Here is a 21,104-nt window from a genome sequence, read left to right on the forward strand (position 1 = left end):
CCCTAGTCTTTTCGGTTCTTGTTTGCCAGGTCTACCAGTTACAAGTTATGTAAGTGTGTCTTCCTTCTCCATGTTGGATATACCCTTATGTGTTGGATGAAAAACTATTTATATTATTCTCGGCAGGGTGTTCCTACCGGCAGCATATTGTGACAAGAAGAGAATCACAGGTGCTAAAATTCAGCTCATCTGGTCCACAGAGTCCGCATAAAAGTTTTCCTGGGGTAAGGGCAATTAGAATAAATGGTTAGATAAATATCAGAAAAAACAAATAATATTTTTAAACACTTGCATACATTTAACAATATTACTATTTCATTATGTTGCTTTTTTTTCTTTTTTTTTTTTGCAATTAAAGTTTTATTAGATTTTTTATTATTATTTATTATTATTATTATTATTATTTATTCATAAAATATTATTATTTTATTTTATTTTTATTTTATTCTGTTAAATTCTCCTTTTGTAGTTGCCCTAATGAAAAGCTAATTAATTAATCCAAATTTTATATTACCGTTATAAGTGACTAATTACCTGGATTTTACTCAATATTTAATAGGCTATAAATAGCCTATAATTTTCATGACATTAATAATAAACATCATTAATCTGGCCCTGCCTATATGTCACAGTAAGAAGTCAATCCGGCTCTGCTGGTCATTGTAAAGCATGTGACATGCCTTGAGTTTTTTTTTTTTTTTCTCATATAAAAGAAGCAAATAAACACACACACACACACACTCATTCTGTCTCCTCACACACTTTAGACACGGTCATACACTCGCACCTTACCTAACAAACACATACTGTAGGTCAGCACTGCTTCAGGTGAGTGTCAGGGTTGTGATGGCACACACGGCTGTTCAGATGACTGGAGATCCGAACAACAATCAGTCCAGGACACCGGTGTCCACCAGAATGTCCTTCCTATCGCCCAGACGAGGAGCGACCATGAGCTTCCACAGCATCAACTACAGCGTGAAGATGAAGAGCGGCTTCCTGTTCAAGAGGAAGGTCACGCAGAAGAACATCCTCATCGAGCTCAAGTGAGTCTAGTTCTGTCAGATCTGATGCTGTTTGATCACATTACAATTGTGTCCAATGGTTTTTCAAGAGTAAGGCATTTTATGAATGGTAGACACCATGGTATTTTTTAAAATGCATCTTAGAATAGCACATAAATAACACAGCTTATGAATTACAGCACACTGATTATATGATGACTAAAATTGATGTTACCAATTAAAGTCACACCAGAGGTTTCTACAGTCCAATCAAGTTTTTTCACACTGATTGAATCAACCATTTATTTTTTAATCTTGACATATACACAGAGACATTGTCTTGTTAGAATAGAAAAGAGTCCTTTCCAAACTATCGCTATAAAATTACCAGCACACAATTCCGTAGAATATAATTATGCTTAAATATGAAGATTTGGACTCATGAGAATCACTAAAGTAGTCAATCCCGTTCATTAGAAGGGGGGGTGCCAATACTTTTGTCTATGAAGTGTATTTTACAGTAACATTTAAATATGATATAGATTATGGTAATCAAAATGTACCATGGTATATATGATGTAAATTCTATCTATTTGAAATCGGTTTTTTTTGTGTTTGCTCATCTGCAATATGGCTTTCGATCGTTTCATTATAGATGGCAAATAGACATCTAGAAAATGCCTTTAAAATGTTTATGATTTAAAATGTATGTATCTTAAAGATGTTTATCCAATGTTTTTTTTTCCAGATGAAGCAATCTTTTACAGACATCTTGAAGATGTACATGCATGATCTTGTTTTATGTGATTCATATGATGATGAAGAAAATGTGGCAATGATATTTATGAAGAAATTCTGTGTTATTTTCTTTAGTGGTATCATGAGGTCGGGACTGAATGCCATATTAGGACCCACCGGGAGCGGGAAATCATCGTAAGAGCCGTCTGTCTGTCTGTCTGTCCATCAATGTCTTAATTCTTTTGAACGAAGGCACCTCTAAACACGCAAAAAATAAAAACAGTCTAAACTGCTAATTAACTATTTATTGTATATTTACGGTTTTTCAACTCTCTTAAAAATAGCGGTGCTTCATGATGCCATAGAAGAACACTTATGTCTAAATGGTTCTGTAAACAATCTTTAACATCTGAAGGTTCTTCAGATTCAAAAAATGTAAGAAAGACATGCTTCTTTAAAGAACATTTGACTGAATGCTTCTTTGTGAATGGTTCTTTCAATTGCATTGCTTGAAGAACCTTTTGAAGAACCGCTCTTAAAAGGAATGGCAGATATGACTCTGATTGGTTTATTTCACGTTATGCCCAAAAACGCACCCATTACTCATTTAGAGAATAGGGACAGTCTGCTTGGACCATGGGAGCACCAACCGTTTTATATACCGTCGTTATACTATAGCAAATTGGATTCGGAAACGCTTATAGTATAAAATCTAATTTTATTTCAACGAAAAGAGAGAACTGACTCAAAAGAATAATTAATTCCCAAATAATTGCCACTGCTGGTTCATCTGACAGAAATACCGGACACAAATAGATAAAGAAACGCTGATATATTTGCTGGGAAAATGTTTCTCAGTGTTCCTGGTACACACAGTGCATACAGCCGTACACCCGCAGGCGCCACTGATTACAAGATGTTACAAAATGCACCTCCAGACTATTGTTTTCCAGTCCTTTTCTTAAGAATACGTTGAAAAAAATCTAATTTCATCTTGTTCTTTTGATCCCAATCTTATGTCTCATCTCGTCTTCTAAACAAAGTGTCTTGTCACACCCTTATTAACACCCCTAGTAACCAGTGTTATGTTTTTTAGTTAAAGTAGTTTAAATGGTTTAAAAGTATTTTTTGTATATACTTGTATATATAAACAAATGTTTGTGTTTTACTGCAGGTTTCTGGACGTTCTGGCCGCTCGTAAGGATCCTGCTGGTCTTTCTGGAGAGGTTCTTATAGACGGAGCTCCACAGCCTCCAAACTTCAAATGTCTGTCTGGATACGTAGTGCAGGTATAAACCACACACACACTCAGTTACTACATTTCTTTACTTCTGTTTAGTTAGTGAAATAGCAGCACTTTCTCCTCAATGACACATGAAGTGAGAAATAACATTTAGGAGTGGAGCACAAACACTAACTTACACATTAGACGTCATGTTTGACTCTAAAAATTGAAATCAGTGTTAAAACAGGAAGCTGAACTTGTTATTCTGTAGAATACATATCATGACTGAGGAAATTGTGTGATCGCCAACTAAGATTAGAAGAGCTGGACTAAAACCATTCAGCAGTTTAGTTTGTTTTCTTTCCATAAATAGAGTTTAATACAGTGCGTTCGCCTAAACTACTACTGGATTTTTTCTTTAGGACTTTGAATTCCTCAAGCAATTGTGTAATCTTATCTCAAATCTCACATCAGCATGTTGTGGGACACCTTGTATTTACTAAAGCTTTGCGTTTAGAAAAAGGTCTGTCATGGTTTAAAAGCATGAAACATCCAGAAACTCAGGCATTGTGTTTCAAACAAGGGCTTTCCTCATATCAGATTTTCACTACATGACGATCTTAACCACATGATAATGATCAGAAGTGGAAAGAGTACTGAAAAATGACAAATTAAAAGGTAAAAGGGAAGAGTTCAGATGCAGAAGCATCTAAAGGCCTTGGTATACTTCAAACGAAGTTAGTTTTCGTTCTTCGTTTGGGGGCAAAAAGAAGCTGAAAAAGGCGGTAAACTGTTTCCAAACATTCCGACACCCCCTCACTGCTGGAGGCGGGGTGTAGTTTAATTTAAACATAAAATTATCCCCTAAACACACCAATGATGAAATCATGTTGCAGTGTAGGCAATCTAGGTGTGAAATGGGCATCGATGATCAGAATATTATAGACAAAAGAATAATGTTTACCTGTAGTTCAGAGTCAAGTATAATGTTTGCAATACAAAAGACCCAAAATCAGTCCTTTATGGGAAGTGCGAATGTGTCATTGCATGTAAAACTTTACCATGATGTGCATTTATGCATATATATATATATATATATATATATATATATATATATATATATATATGGGTAAATTGTTACACCTTTTTATATTTTATTTGGTGTCATGATTTATATTTGATAAAAACAAAAGTTTATTATTGTATGTTCATTTGACATTTCATTTATTGTATACCCTTTGCTTATTGAAAGAGAAACAGCAGCAGCAGCAGTAGTATGGTGTAACATTTATTTGAAATATGTATTTGGTACTTGCTATCTTATATCTTTATGCTTTCCTTTCATTCTTTTCATGGCTTTGGAAAACTTGTCTCGGATGTTTCTCTGTGTCACTTTTTGCATAACTCCAGGTCATCGACACCAAGCTTCATTGTTATTTCTTGCTACCTTATATTGCTACCTTATATCTTTATGCTTTCCTTTCATTCTTTTCATGGCTTTGGAAAACTTGTTTCGGATGTTTCTCTACGTCACTTTTGGCATAACTCCAGGTCATCGACACCAAGCTTCGTTGTTATTTCTTTCTACTAATGAATGTTTTCTCTGTTCCTTAAGTGCAATTTGAAAAGTTCTTCTAAAATAAGAATTTTAATCAGATTCTTGTGTTTAGGTTCAGTGATTTCACTTTCATGGCAATGAACAGGTTCTATTCGTTGCCATTTTAATTTGTATAATGGAACTTAAACATAGGAGCCTGAGAAAATGCTTAACGTACTGTTACTTTTGTAATTAATGTAGAGTGAGTAAAGTAAAAATACTTGTCCAAAAACGAATTGAGTGAATGTAAAAAAGTAGTTTATTTACAGTAAAAGTTCTCATAAATAGTTTTGTGGAAACTTTTCGATTTTGTTCGAAATTATGTCATATCAGTTCATTCTTCGATTTCGTTTGAAGTATATCGGGCATATATTGTGTTACTCCCTAAAAAAATAAATAATTACATTACTTCTCATGGAAAGTAATGCATTACATTACTTTTCCATTATTTTATAATCCACGCCTGTACCATGGCGTCCAGCCCCAGTGGAGTTGGATGAGTCAGAGAGAACCAGAGGGGACAGTGCGATGTCCCTCGAGTCGCAAACAGGTGTACGCGTCCATTGCTAGTATCATGCAGCGACAAGGAGCTCCCAGCACTGGGCCCTGAGACAAAAACCAAGGTTCCCTCCACATATTTCAAAGGCATGTAGCGCCGCGTGACCTTGATCATGCAAAGTGGGTTTCCCCTCGGGGAGAACCCCTTGGTCTTGAACCACCACTGCAGGGGTCTCATGTACAGCAGGCCAATAGGTATCACGTTGGACGCAGCTGCCATCAGACCCAGCAGTTTTTGAAACTGCTTGACAGTGAGTGACTGGCCTTCTCTCACTCTTGCGACTGCGGCGAGAATCGGCTCGATCCGAGCAGGTGACATGCGTGCCTGCATCGTGGTCGAATACCACACCGTGTCCAGATAAGTGGCTCTCTGTACTGGAGAAAGCACACTTTTCTTGGCATTCAGTCTAAACCCCAGCTCTCTCATGTGGGCAAGAACGACATCTCGATACAGAACCGCCATTTGCTCTGATTGAGCTAAAATCAACCAATTGTCGATATAGTTCAGAAACTTCCTCTGTAGGGGAAGGATGGAGATATAGAAATATGCATCTTTTAGTTCTATCGTGACAAACCAGTCCTCGGACCTGATCAGAGACACGACCTGTTTGAGTTTGAGCATCCTGAACTTCAGTCGCTTTACTGAGCGGTTCACTAGACGCAGATCTAAAATAGGACGCAACCCCCCCATCCTTCTTTGAAACAATGAAGTACCGGCTGTAAAACCCGGACTCACTGTCATGATGAGGGACCACCTCGATGGCTTCCTTCCTCAGGAGAGATTGCACTTCCTGTTCCATAACCAGAGCCTACTCGAACCCACCAGCGTGGGTGAAACCCCATTGAATCGAGGCGGAGGAGAACCCAACTGAATTGTGTAACCTCTTTCTACAGTGTGCAGGACCCACTGAGACACATTAGTTTCCGTAACTGGGCGTGGTGCTCACGGGAGACCGCTGCGCCCTGTAAGTCCGGCAGGGTTGGCAGAACGATCTCCTGAGGGCACTGAGGCGAGACGGACACTGTGTAATGTGGTGTAACCCGCTGCACCACAGAGGGGACTGCCCTCATAAGCCCCGGGCCAGTGGCGTCAGGGCTTATTGGCCAAGGACCTCTTAGCCTTAAGTACGGTCCGCAGATCCAGCTTAGACTTAGAAGCCCCCGACCCAGAGTGTCAGGCGATGCTCTGTTTTTGTGCCACCCTGTATGAGGAGCTGGTACCCGGTGGAGGCTGCCCCCACCCGGCAGCCTCCGGATCTTTGGTAGCATGGAGAGACAAATCAGCGGTCCTCCTGAGATCTGTGATATCCTCTGATCTCACGTGCTCTTGCTCATCTAAATCTTTCAGCAGATCGGCTTGGTTCACCTGTAACACCGCCATGGTGTGCAGACACGCACCAGCCTAACCCTTTAATGATGATGCCGCGCTGGGAGACCGGTAGCTCGTGAGCATCTGTTCAACCCGGGGCATCGCCTTATAACCGCGCTCATTCATCCCTGCTACGTTGCCGTAGTGATCAGAAACTGGGATGAAGACTTGGGCCGAGAAGGGTTTTTCCCAAGATTTACACACACCTGCATGCAAATTGGGAAGAAAAGGCAGGCTTCGGCACGGAGGTGGTGGCTTAGTTCGCAGAAAACGCTCATCAAGTTTGCTTTTTTGCAGTTCAGCCTTTTTCTCAGCAGGCCATTCGATGTTTAACTTGGCCACAGCACAAGTAACCAACTACAAAACCTCCTCATACTGGGGCAATTGAGGGGGGAATCCTCAGCAATGTTCACCACATCAACCTTCTTGGAGGAAGATAGATGAAATGCTGAGCCCGCTCACCCTCTCGAGAGCTGGCTCTGCGATGCTCCACTCCCAGGCAAACAACAAACAAACGGTGTGTATCCCCACCTGAGATGTAGCGAGGACAGGGAGGAACACACAGTCTGAAATGTTGCTTGCCTTCGCCCATTTTGTGTTTGGTCTTGGAGGGTGCTGTTGGCATACTTTTGGGGAATGACAAAAAACACTAAATAAGACTCACAAACATAAAAGTTCTTTGAACAGTACACACACCCAGAGAGCGCTTGCTGAAGACAGAAGGCTGAGGCCGGCTGCGCCTCTCGTGCTTTTATGCTTCCTGGTCTCCGACATCACCCGCCTATGACGTCTCGCTCATCTATTGGACTGATTACACACATGATTCAGAGACGTCACGCTGGGGGCGTTCCCCAATCGTCCTCAACGCAGCTCGAGTTCCTGAAGAGGAACTTAGCATATTTGTTGTTGAGAAACAATGATAGCATAACACAATTATTTTTCACACTTTACACATACTTGGCTCCACCTAATGTTTCAGGTATATTATTAACATGTAGAATTATAGACCCTGAATAATAGATTTTTTTATTAAAACGTCAAATTCTTATAAATATAGTTGCCAATGAATCACAGCATTGCACACCAAAAGAACAATTTCACTTAATAAAAGTAACTAAAATGCAAGACATTTTTGGCTCCGTGTCAAAATGGGAAACTTTGTGAGAATAACAACCTAATGGTGCAGGATAATTATGTGTCGTATTATTATACGTGTCCTATTCATTTTTTTTTATATCACCCATTCTGGTAAATGGCAGCTATTTCAAAGGCATATATTTTTTTTTCAGGATGACGTGGTCATGGGGACACTGACCGTTCGGGAGAATCTGCGTTTCTCAGCAGCTTTAAGGCTCCCGAAGTCGATCAGTCAGCAAGAAAAAGATGAAAAGATTGAAACTCTAATTCAGGAGCTGGGATTGAGCAAAGTGGCTGATTCACGGGTAACAAACCAAACACAACTTTATCTGGATTATTACATGTGCAATCAGCATAAACTTAACCTTCTCAAAAATCAGTAAAGAGTGTACAATATACAGTCTCATCTTTGATTTGGAGTGTTTTTTTTTCTCTTCAAATGTATAGCTAGATAAAAAATACAAACGAAAGAAATTAATAAATACATTTACAGCTGCTCTGATTGGCTGGTTTTACAGGTGGGCACGCAGCTGATTCGTGGTGTTTCAGGTGGAGAGAGGAAGAGGACAAGCATCGGCATGGAGCTGATCATTGATCCGCCGGTGCTTTTCCTGGACGAGCCGACCACCGGCCTGGACGCCAGTACAGCCAACTCTGTCCTCATGCTGCTCAAGAAGTGCGTTTATATAAAACCGGTCGTATTTCACATGAAATACATGTTCATATACATGTTCATAAACACACACACAGCTAAAAAAACTCAAAGGATCACTTTGAAAACATCAGATCTCAATGGGGAAATATATCAAGCTGAATATCTATACTGATATTGATTGGGTTGTGTGTTAGGAACGAAAAGATACAACATCATTTGATGGAAATTAAAATGATCACAGTTTACAGAGGGCTGAATTCAAAGACACCCTGAAAATCAAAGTGAAAAAATAATGCAGCAGGCTAGTCCTTTTCTCTCAAATTTTATGCAGCAACTCAAAATGGTACTCAGTAGTTTGTATACACTGTAAGTTAACATCGGGGCATGCTCCTAATGAGATGACGGATGGTATCCTGGGTTATTTCCTCCCAGATCTCGACCAGGGCATCACTGAGCTCCTGGACAGTCTGAGGTGCAACCTGACGGCATCAGATGGACTGAAACATAATGTCCCAGTGGTGTTTTATTGGATTTAGCTCAGGCGAGCATTGGGGCTATTCAATGGTATCAATTCCTTCATCCTCTTGGTACTGCTTGAGTACTCTTGCCTCATGAGGCCGGGTATTATCATACACCAGGAGGAGCCCAGACCCCACTGCACCAGCGTAGGGTCTGACAGTGGGTCCAAGGATTTCATCCTGATAACTAATGGCAGTCAAGGTGTCATTGTCTAGCCTGTAGAGGTCTGTGCGTCACACCATGGATATACCTCCCCAGACCATCACTGACCCACCTCCAAACCGGTCAAGCTGAACGATGTTACAGGCAGCATTACATTCTCCATTGCTTCGCCAGACTCTTTCACATCTGCCACATGTGCTCAGAGTGTACCTTCTCTCATCTGTGAAAAGCACGGACTGACAATTCTGGTGTTCAATGGCAAATGCCAGTCGAGCTCCATGGTGCAATGCAATGAGCACAGGGACTGCTAGAGGGTGTCGGGTCCTCAGGCCAACATCATGAAGTGTGTTTCTGATTGTTTGGTCAGAGACATTCACACCTGTGGCCTGTTGGAAGTCCTTTTGTAGGGCTCTGGCAGTGCTCATTCTGTTCCTCCTTGCAAAAGGAGCAGATACCGGTCCTTCTGGTGGGTTAAGGACCTTCTACATCCCTGTCTCCAGGAATCTCCTCCATCCTCTTGAGAGTGTGCTGGGAAACACATCAAACCTTCAGGCAATGGCACATATTGATATGCCATCCTGGAGGAATTGGACTACCTGTGCCGAGGGCCAGTCCCTGTCGCTGAAGTCACCCCAGTGTGGCTTTTACATCTGCTCAAAACATCTGCATGAGAGAGTATTTACCACACTCACCACCATTGCAACTTTCAAAGTGAGCAGTGCTCCCGCTGCATGTCACAACTTGCCTGCCATCTCCTCCTTTAGAGTCAGACGCAGCTCAAGTTGCTGATCTCCATTGCTCTAATAACAGCTCATCCTACCTGGAGAAAAGGAGACTGGTGGACCAGCTGATTTAGAGTCCATTCATCAAAGCCTAGGTGGACATCTTTTGCTTCCATTGAGTCCTACCAGTGCACGCTATTTTACTCCCTGACTGGGTGTACCATGGGCATGGATATGCTGGCACACAGCTGACCCGGGACTAATGCAAATATGCATTTTACACCAGTAAGCCTCTCTTCACGGACCTTGTACAAGAACAGGGTGGACGAGGAGCAGGTCTTGATGATTGCATCTTATTGGCCTACCTGGACATGGTTTTCAGACCAGATGAATCATTGCAACAGTCCTTCCTTACCTTTTTTCAGGGGCAGGGCACAATTTGGTACCCATGTCAAGATCTTTGGCACCTCCACGTGTGGCTCCTAAATGGGCACGGATGGCTAATCAACTTGTCACAAGCAGTGAATTCCAATATCTCTTAGGCCAGAGCCCCCTTTACCAGGCAGGCCTATGTCCTGAAGAAGAATCTGTTCACTTTGGTGGTGTTCTTCTGTGACCCACAGAGATTCCCAATCATTGTGATTTCTTTTATTCAAGAGAGTCTGAAGCGGAGATGGTCACCTCCACCTTGAAAGTCTATGCTTCTGCTATTGCAGCACATCACAATGGCACAGTTTACAAGTTTACTATGGGAAAACTATTGGAAACATGACCTGATCATTAAGTTCTTGAGAGACGACAGGAGGTAGACATTTCCTTGTCCCTTCATGGGATCTCTCAAGCCCCTTTCACACTGCTATTCCGGCAAATACACAGGTAAAGAGTTCTGCCAAGCGTTCCCATGTCACTAGATTTTGCACTTTCACACTGCCAGTTATTACCCGGGATATCTGCTTTCACACACAACCCGTAAAGATCCCGTAACGACACTTGACATCAGGGCGTGACGTGTAATGTACGAGTCGAAAACTTTAGGCACGTTATACTTTCACTGAAGCAAGCGAACGATCTCGGCGTCAGTGCGGAAAGTGAGGAACAAACTGATCTCTGCTTCATTACAGTTTGCACATATTTTTTCATCGCAGACGTTGATCTTCCTTCAAAACAGCTGTTAAAAGAGTTGCGCGATAACGTGCGTCATCACTACGACACAGCATTAGATCTGGCTTTTGTTCACACAGCGCTTGTCCCGGGTTGAACCCGGCAATGTTAATAGGTCCCCGACCCGGGTTCCGACGTGCAGTGTGAAAGGTGCTTCAGTGGTCCTTCCTGAACTGCGGATAGCTCCCTTGTCAAGTTTAATATATTGTCTCTGAAGACAGCGCTCCAGACCCCACTCACTTCAATCAAGAGGCTGGGGAACTTGTAGGCATTTTCGGCCAGCAAAACCTGCCTTGAATTCCGATTTGATCTCACATTGTCCTGAGACCCCTGGCCTAGATACATGTCCAAAGTTCCCACCGCTCCCATTTAGGACAAGTTTGTGAACTTGCAAGCGCTGCCCATGGAGAAGGCAGACCCATTTTTGGCATTGATGTGTCCCATCAAACCTAACTGAATGAAAAGTTTCCCTGAATGAGGGAGTGGAGATGTTACATCCCTCTTGCGACAAAGTGCAAACCTGAATGACTGGACACGTACTTCTGTTTTATATATTTGTATGTTCAGGGTCACTAGGCATGCAAAATCTACTCACCAATATTCATTGACCATTTTTTTTAGAAATCAGATGTGATTGTGCTACCAAATAAGACCCTTAATGCCAGTGTTGACAGAACATCTCTGTTCCCTCCTTCAGGGAGGTATTCAGTTAAATTTTTTTATATAAATTGTTTATACATTTTATTTTTAATTTAATAATAACTAATTACTTTATATATATTTTATTTATACATTTGCATATGGATTTTTATTTTATATTGGAAAATAAATAAATAAACTTGATTTTTGGGCGTGAAATATGACATTGATGTTATAATTTGTTCAGAATGGCGAACAGCGGTCGCACCATCATCCTGTCCATCCATCAGCCGCGGTACTCCATCTACCGGCTGTTCGACAGCCTCACACTGCTATTGGGAGGAAGACTGGTGTATCACGGCCCGGCTCAAGACACCCTGGACTACTTCAGTCAAATCGGTATAAAAAAACACAAATACACACATGAACAGACTCTCAGGTCCTGATACTGATGTGTGTGTGTGTGTGTGTGTCAGGATATATCTGTGAACCACTTAACAATCCTGCTGATTTCTTCCTGGATGTCGTCAATGGAGACTCCACCGCCGTCGCTCTCAACAAGTTATACGACGATGAGGGTACAACAATTTCCTTTCCGTAGTATAATGTAACAGAGGCCAGTGAGTAGGTGCTCTGAAGGTAAAACCTCACTTCCCTGATCTCAAGAGAAGCCGTGATGTCATTTAGCCTCCTTGTTAGTGTGTCTGCCTCCCACGCTCGGAGCGAGAACGAGGTGTGGCAGTGAGGACCCGGGAGAGAGGGCTTATATAAAGGCCATTTTGCAGCTTATTTAAGTCAAGAACTGATGTGTTTTTATTTTCATGCAATTATGTGTATTTGGCTTTATTTCAATTTTAATTTTAGTTTTACTATTTGTAGTACTTCAACTTATTTCAGTTAGGTGCCAAGGCAATATTTGTATTTTTTTTTGTTTACATTTCTTCCGTTAATATTTCTAATTTGCTTATTGTTTTTCAGAATTAAAAATAATGTTTAAAGGTTTTGTCATTTAAGTTAACAATAACTTCACAGACTGAAATTAACATTATAATTTATTTCTGCTTTAATAGGATTTATTAATACTTTAAGGGTTTTTTAAGCTTTTTATATATAAGATTTAGAATTTATTTTATTTTCAGCTTTAAATTCATTTTAAAAATTGTTTTTCATGTAATATTCAGAATTTATTTAAACTTTAATACAAATGTTTTTTTATTTATTTATTCATTTATTTATTTATTTTTAACTAATAAGACCATCAGTGACTGAGACTAGTGTATCTGTGTGACTGATTATAAATGTGTCTGTGTGTCAGAACTGGACGAGGAGCAGCGGAGATCATCTCTGAAGGGCATCGAGGACCGTTTGGTGGAAGAATACAAGAACAGCACCAGCAACAAACAGACCAAAAGCGAGCTGGATCTAATTATTCAGGGACAGGACTACAGCAAACGACCCAAATCCAGAACCATCACCTACAGCACATCCTTCTGCCACCAGTTCAACTGGGTTCTCAAAAGAACCTTCAAGGACCTCATGGTGAACCCACAGACATCATTTGTCCAGGTCAGCACCACCGTCTTCATCAGGCTTTCACAGATGTGCTGAAAGCCTTTGAGCTGAAATAATAGTTTTTATGATAGTATTTAAATAATTCAACTACCCATAACAGAACTGTTATTTTAGAATCACTGATAGAGCTGTAGTCAAGTCCAGCTTTGTCGAGTCCAAGTCAAGTCCAAGTCCAGGACTAGTCGAGACCGAGTCAAGACCGAGTCCAAAGAGGTTTGAGTCCAAGTCAAGTCCAAGTCCAAAAATTTTCGAGTCCAAGACCGAGTCCAAATGAAAGAAAAAAGGGTCCTCTTCAAGACCACATATTAACTACTGATAATGTTTGTGATGCGAGAGAAAGCATATCTCCTATTCTAAGAAAATCATTTTACATTATTATTTGTAATGATCAAAAAGCATGTGCAAAGTAACAACTCTGTAGGACAGGGGTCTCCAAACTACATCCTGGATGGCCAATGTCCTGAAAAGTTTATCTCCAACTGGCCTTAAAACACCTGGAAGATTAGTGTGTCTAGTAAGAGCTTGATTAGGTTCAAGTGTGTATAATTATGGTTAAAGCTAACAGGGGCGTTAAACAAGATCCTGGGCCCTATGCATAGGCAGTCCTGATGGGCCCCCATGGCCCCCACCCATGAAAATATCCAGGTAAAAAATATATATTTCAGATTCATACTTTTCAAGGGCCCTCTCTTCCTTTGGGGCCCTGGTAATGAGTACTGGTTTTACCCCCAGTCTGACCCTGGGAGCTAAACTTGGATAAAAGAACAAAGTTTGGAACTGTAAGGTCAAATCATTTTTATGTACTTTATTTTTTGTTGACATTATATCTGTGGTCAAAAATGTATATGACTATGCCTAATTGGCACAGTGCACAGACACACACAAAGCTCGGGATATGACAAATGCGCGCAGCAAGGCTAGAATGGATACGTTTGGCTCTACTGGATATGCGCACATAAATACAACGAAATTTTTGTCATACTGTACGAGTGCTTGCATAGACTAGTCGAGCTCTGTCGGAAACAATCGACTACTCCAGCATGCATTAACCATAATGCATACAGTGTTTGCAAGTACGACGTGAATTCTAGAATTACAATATTGCGTGGAGCTGTTACTATATGACCTTATCTATGTTGCATGTAAAAAATAAAATATGTAATAATTAGGGTTGTGCCTGAAGCCGAATACCTTATTCGGAATGGCACGGATAAAGGCTTAAAAAACGAATAACGCTCAAGGAATAATTCTGCCTGAATACTCGGCTGAAGCTGACAGAGTCTGGTGTTTGCTAGATAACAGGTGAGCCAGGGCATCAGCGCCAGAAGTGAATGAATGTAAACTTTATGAGTGAAAAGATCGCAAATCAAACACCGCATTGTTGTCGCCTCTCTGTGCATCTCTCAGAAATCAGAGCGTTGCAAGAGTAATTTTACCTATAATAATACATCATAGCTACACGTTATATTATTTGTATATATTTAAAAGGCAAATATTGAAAGCTTAGGCTACCATGATACGAATGAATGGAATAAGCATAGCGCGCTCACCAATCAAACAGCCGCGCTGCGCGTCTCAGTCTCTCAAAAACCAAACCAGTTCTCTCTCAATAGTAGGCTAATAATCAGCTTTGATACGGATACATTGTCTACTTGTGCTACATGTTTGCATATTTACCTTTTGCTGGTTTGCGCGGAACACACACATCTGTTTAGTGAAGTTCATTAACATTAAGACTCGCTCAAAGTGTTCTGCGTAATGAAAATGTGTGCATTGAATTGATTCAGTCGTGTTCAAATGATCACTAAACGTTTGTCATGACATCTCTCTGCTTGCATGATAAATATTATTTTAGAAATTAATAATTATTTCAACTTAACACGACATACTTGTTCAGTGATAACTACGAAAAAATATATAAAAAGTCATTACAGTCTTATCAAGTAACTGTACGATGTTGTATCCGAATGCAGATAGGAAAAAATTTGTGATTGTTACAGATACAAATACTGGCTGTTACATGAAAATGTAAATATGTAATGTCATAATTATAAAGTTTTTAAAATTTACATATGTAATTGTTGCATAAGGCTATACATTAATACGTGTTTATTGATAAAAAAAAAGGCTATCTAGGTGTAGACGTAAATAAAACACAATCTAACAGGTAGAAAATTAAATTAGAAACATCTAAACTTTTCATGTCAGTAAGTGCACCACTGGTCATGCACATCCTTTCCCGGAACAATACTGAAAGCTAAGGCAAGATGGAGAAACAGATGATCATAGTTGTACAAGGATAGCCATTTTGTAAATGAATATTTTAGCAGAGCTACTGCAAGTGATTTTAAGTGCTGGAATTCCATTTATTCTTTGCTGAAACTTCTGCGTCATCATGGAGAGCGGGTCATGGTTGCCTTGCAACAGCAGACGCCACTGGAGCGCGAGCGTAGAGTGCAGGCTACAGAGTGCTTTGGAAATAAGGAGAGCGGCGCGCCTAGCGTTTTCCACACGTTTTCAGTCAAATCATGCAAATGTGGTTTTGTTTTGAAGGAGAAATTTTTTATTTTATTTTTTTGCTGGACTCGGTCGAGACCAACTAGAAGACTTGGCGAGTCCAATGGCCAAGTCCGAGACAAGTCCGAGTGCAAATTCAACGAGTCCGAGACAAGTCCGAGACGACAGAAAAATGTCTCGAGTCCGGACTCGAGTCCAAGACCGGACTCGAGTACTACAGCCCTAATCACTGAGATACTATTATTATGACCAAGCGCCAAAGGTATAATCGTTGGTGCTCCTTCTCTTCCTCCTCTTCTTCTTCTGTTACTTCTGCTCTGGAAGTCTATGGGTACATCTGAAAAATATCCCACAATCCTGTGCATTCCATTCCATGACGGTTAAGCGAAAAAATAAAGATGGCGCCTGAAAGTTGCATTTGGTGATGATTTTGTGTGTAAATATATATTTCTGACTAATTTTTTGCACTTTTGATATTATTTCAAGTGATTTTAATAATATAATAATATTATTGTAAATAAATATTAATTTAGTTATCACCAAAACTGTTACGTTGCATCAGAAGAAGCATGTCTGAAATCAGTTTCAAAAGGTCCCTTCATGCAAAAATGCTGCCTGCAAAGTCATTGTCTCATAAGGCAGCGAGGAAGCAAGTCAGCTACCTTAGCTTTCAGAAGCATCCCATGGCAGCCCATAGAACTGCTTTAGGGAAAGTTATGAAATTTGGCACACAGTCTCAAAATTAACCATAGCTAGTTTTCAGTGTATAACAAAACCCCTCTAGCACCACCAACAGTTAGATTTGCACTCCGTTTATGCTAATATCTTTTGAATCTTAAATTTTAGGAGAATTGTCTTAAAATGCTTGTCTTATTGTCTGAATCCTCTGTCCAATGTAGAAAGAAATGGACACCAAAATGTTACAAATATACAGGCCAAGATTTTTTTTGAAATTTTAATTAACCCCTTAACTGCCACTCACATTTTTTTAAATGTCACAATGAAATGTGTGTGTGTGTGTGTGTTTGTATATAGTATGTTTAAAGAATATATAGATTTATTTATTAAGTGTTAAAATAAAGATTATGTTTTCCTCTAGATCGGGGTGATGATTATCCTGGCTCTCGTTGTTGGAACCATATTTTTTGGATTGAAGGATAATATGAGTGGTATTCAGAACAGGTATGAAAACATTCATCCATCTGACTCAGTACTTCTGTAAGATGAATAATTTATGCTTGAATTAGAATTGATTCAGTGCTCAGATCTGATGAACAGAAGTTGCATCTCTGTAGTCAGCTGTAGTGTTATCAAATATAATTTACTGAATAATAAATTTTTGCAGGTCCACTAATAGTAGTATGTATTTCAGGATGGGTGCACTCTTCTTCATCACCACAAATCAGTGCTTCAGTTCTATGTCCTCAGCTGAACTGTTTATCACAGAGAGGAAACTGTTTGTGTGAGTAAATACATGCACACAAACACACACACACACACACACGAGTTCAAGAACATTTAAAAAAAAATGCACCTTGTGTAAAGTTATTGTATCTCAAAAGAAAGAACAAATTGAATCATTGAAACGAGTCACTTTTAAAACGAATCTTAAGCCGTTTCACGTTGAAGTCATGTTGAAAATCTTTTCGCATTTAGTTTCAAGCGCAGACGTCACGCCCACAGACTGTTGGATAAACGTCTTATGCAAATGGGACACAAAAGTGGAAACACTTCAGGAGCTGTGTTGGGGAAAGTTACTTTTAAATGTAATGCATTACAATATTGCGTTACTCTGCATTACTTACGTTACTTTTTATGGAAAGTAATACGATATGTGACTTTTGCGTTACTTTTTCAAACTGGGTAGGGCTTGCTTGTTTGTTTTTAATAAAAAAAAAGTTATATTTTTTCGTAAACATAAAAGTCCTTTCACACCAAAAGCTAAATTAATATGTCTCAGGCTGAAGAGAAAGTAAATTCACGTTTGTACAATAGAACACAAAAGAAGAAAGTTCAACACACCTCAGCAATTAAAAAAATGAGCAAAAATGTTAGAGTATTTATTGCTTATAAGTATAGTTGAACTGGATCATTGAAGGTCAGCACTTTATTGCAAGTTTCCGTCACATTAATTTTACTGTTGCATTTCAATTTTCAATTTTTCCTTTCTCTTTGGAGTTTTAAAAGCTCTTGGTGTATAAAGAAGATCTGTGAAGAGAAAGATCTGTGAAAGTCTCAAATCCAAAGAGATATTCTTTATCAAAGTTAAGAGTCAACCACGCCGCCCTAAAATGGCTTGTTCTAACACGCCCCCACATGTCTACATCACTATGTGGGAAGATTTGCATAACGCTGCCCATATGATCACGCAAAGAAAGAAGGCGTACCTTTTATTCTATTTTGTAGTATTGTTGTTGCCGCAGCTACCATGTCGTACAGATACTGTAAACAGTTGGCATGCCAAAGAAATAAATAAAATAAATGTATATATATATTTAATCAGCCTACAAAAAATTCTTATGCATTGCAATCCTTTCATTTTTAATATTTGGCATGTTTGTGTGCTGCTGTGCGTCCCTGTGTTTAATAAGCAACATGTTCGCACGTAATGGACCCGCCTATACTAACACGCTATTTAAATAACAAAGAAAAAACATTGTGCCAGACTTTAGACCAGGTTTGAGTTGGTTTATGGCACAGTCTATTTTCAGCTCCTTAAAATAGCAATGTGACAGCAATGCGCCTGATCACACCTCTTTTTTAGGCCAGCACACCCATGGGCACAAAAATGAGTGCAAATGCATTTGCTAATTAAACGAGTTGTCGCTGGACGGGAAAATGGAAACAGTGCCGGACTGAAACTAGCAAACACACCTGCGCTGCGCCTGGTGTCGCATTGCACCGGTTGTATTATAGGGCCCTCTGTGTTTCACTGTGAAAGCAAAACTACTTTGTTTGGGCCTTCCAAAAGAGGACGATTTCTGCTTCGTCATGCCTGGAGCTGTACACCGTGGATGAAGCAGAGTCCAGCCCGGGGGCGTCACATGGCTGCCTCAAGCCCGCAGGACGGTCCTTTGGTCACTCTTGTTCTCTGGCCGTGGTGTGTGACGCAGTTTCGTCGAGAGAGCGAAACTTCTTTTTTTGGCCTTCTAAAAGAGGACACGACTATCACGTTTATAATGGGTTTCAATGTTTGTGTCTCATTGCTCTGGTCGTACAGGGCATCACAATATGTTAAGGCACGTAACATTTCCGTCACACTCTTGAGGTATTCGGCCAATCACAACACACTGGATAACTGGCCAATCACAGCACTGCATGCTTTACAGACCAATAAGCCTTGTTAAAACCGATACTTTTCAGAAGATGGGGAAAGTATGAGAAAGTTTACGACATAGAATCTTTAAAATATGTCCAAGAGTTTTACACACTGGCCTGTTATTGTGGTCACATTTCCAAACCCCGAAATGTGATGCTGAATGAAACGAACTGTGATTGGTTGTTTGACATGGGTGGGCCTTGGCCAAAGAAAGCTGCCATGGTTTCCAGACCTTCAGCCGTCAGTCTGAAGGTCTGGCTATGCTAAATTATTTTGTGTTGGTCTGTATGATAATGCAAATTCATTATTTGCCACTAGGTGGCACTTTAGGAGTGGTAAAAATACTGGTAACGCTGTACACAAAGCAGCACTTTGCTCACAAACGTTGCTTTTTCAGCCATTACAGGCATAATGACATGAAAATGAGACCAATCTGACCAATCACCACAAGTGTCACGCAAAGGAGGGGTTTGAAATACCAAAATATGAACATTTCATTTCCCATATTAGGGGAACTTTAATGGTTAACTTGAACATCTACTTCAGGACTGAATGTCAAGAACCACAGCTACTGTATATTTTTAATTGTAGTTTTATAATTGTTCAAAGTGTTCATGGCAAATGTCCCATAGCTGGGGAAAACATAAATTTATGCAAAAGAGAATTTTTTTGTTGATAGTGGGAGTATTTGTATTTTTTAGTGTAGAAACACTGTAATTGTTGGTTGTTGGTGTAAAATTGGATTAGTGTGATCCATGGATGCCGTAACGGGGGTTTATTAGGGCTATTCCAAGGGCCAAGGTTAAGGGGGCCTGGAATTATATTTTTATGTAGTAGCAGTAGTAGTAAAGTGTTATTTTGTAATGCTTAATTACAACAGTCAGTTTGAAATAACCAACTGAAATCATAGAAAATGTTTCCTTTGGGAATTTAAGACAAGTTGGAAGTAATCTTATTTATTTTAAATAAGGAAAGAAAATATGAATAAAAATATTTTTATGTTAAGATTGTCTTGTGAATGTGATTAGTGATGTTTTATGTGCAGTTGACATTATGACTGTAATTTGATTGATTGAGTGTTTGATGATGTCCTCAGGCACGAGTACATCAGCGGATACTACAGAGTCTCAGTGTACTTCTTGTCTAAGGTCCTGTCTGACATCCTGACTCTGCGCACCATCCCGTCCATCATCTTCAGCTGTGTCGTGTACTGGATGATCGGTCAGACTCACATTGCCATTGTTCATGTTTGTCTGGTAAGGAACATGCAGACTCATGTGTTTGTGTTTCCTGTGCAGGTCTGAAGGCAACGGCCGAGGCGTTCTTCATCTTTCTCTTCTCCATCGTTCTGATGTCTTACACAGCCACCTCCATGACTCTAGCCATCTCCGCTGATCAGACGGTGGTGGGCATCGCTACCATCGTCATTAACATGATATTTGTGTTCATGATGGTAAAGAAACACACACACACACACATACACACCAGCACTATTTTATGAGGCTGTGAATGTACCATGGTAAAGGGTTATTATAAGTATATTTATAAGTATATGCGTTCGATTAATCGTGCAGCCCTACTCCAGGATGGGCTGGGGAACATGTATGCAATGGGCATGCCGACTTGGGCTCCTGGACGTGACCTCAACTGCAGTGGCATATCAATTGTCACTGGCAGTGCTGCTAGCTCTTCACTGGTTCTCCCGTTACTTGTCTGCACGGTCAACACAGTGACAGCTGGGTACATGAACCATTAGGGGTAGTAAGCTTGTTGCAACATCCTTGCCATGTCCTAAATTGGAGTCAATCGTGGCTCAAATCAATGCATGCTGTTCATGTTCTGGGGGAGCTCAATTGTGCACCTGATGTGCTTTAACAACAAATGAGACTTCTGGGAAAATGCTTCCCAGACTCCATCCCCAGGTGGTCTAGCTGTTTTGGAGTCGATTTGGGGAAGCCCATGTGGACTCCCACTGCTCTAGCTGTTTACTCACTGACTGAGGCCCCCCTTGAAATTGATGTGACCCTGGGGTTTAATTGGTTCGTACTTCAGAGTAGGGTTTAAAACACCTCTATAGGAACTACCAGTCATGAAAGTGTACGGTGATTGGCCAAATGCATATGAAACACTGGCTACCTGGCTTTTTTAGAAAGCCATATGAAAATATTTACTCCATGCATTTGGAAAATAGCGATAACAGCATTTACCTG

At 40.2% G+C, this 21,104-nt stretch overlaps 1 protein-coding gene across 1 annotated transcript in view; it reads left to right on the forward strand.

Moving 5' to 3' along the window:
* The first annotated feature begins 896 nt into the window (after positions 1-896).
* LOC113041356 (ATP-binding cassette sub-family G member 2-like) overlaps positions 897-21,104 on the forward strand; it is a 25,031-nt gene continuing 4,823 nt past the window's right edge. Inside the window, exons 1-12 of the mRNA XM_026199828.1 lie at positions 897-1,046; positions 1,878-1,937; positions 2,917-3,031; positions 7,781-7,933; positions 8,147-8,304; positions 11,734-11,885; positions 11,963-12,064; positions 12,802-13,052; positions 16,675-16,757; positions 16,948-17,037; positions 19,991-20,115; positions 20,193-20,347. Of these exons, the coding sequence (XP_026055613.1) occupies positions 919-1,046; positions 1,878-1,937; positions 2,917-3,031; positions 7,781-7,933; positions 8,147-8,304; positions 11,734-11,885; positions 11,963-12,064; positions 12,802-13,052; positions 16,675-16,757; positions 16,948-17,037; positions 19,991-20,115; positions 20,193-20,347 (1,572 nt within the window). The 5' untranslated portion in view covers positions 897-918. The remainder of the gene's footprint in view (positions 1,047-1,877; positions 1,938-2,916; positions 3,032-7,780; positions 7,934-8,146; positions 8,305-11,733; positions 11,886-11,962; positions 12,065-12,801; positions 13,053-16,674; positions 16,758-16,947; positions 17,038-19,990; positions 20,116-20,192; positions 20,348-21,104) is intronic.

This window comes from Carassius auratus, chromosome 23 (genome assembly GCF_003368295.1).
Source record: "Carassius auratus strain Wakin chromosome 23, ASM336829v1, whole genome shotgun sequence".
Taxonomy (NCBI): Eukaryota; Metazoa; Chordata; class Actinopteri; order Cypriniformes; family Cyprinidae; genus Carassius; species Carassius auratus.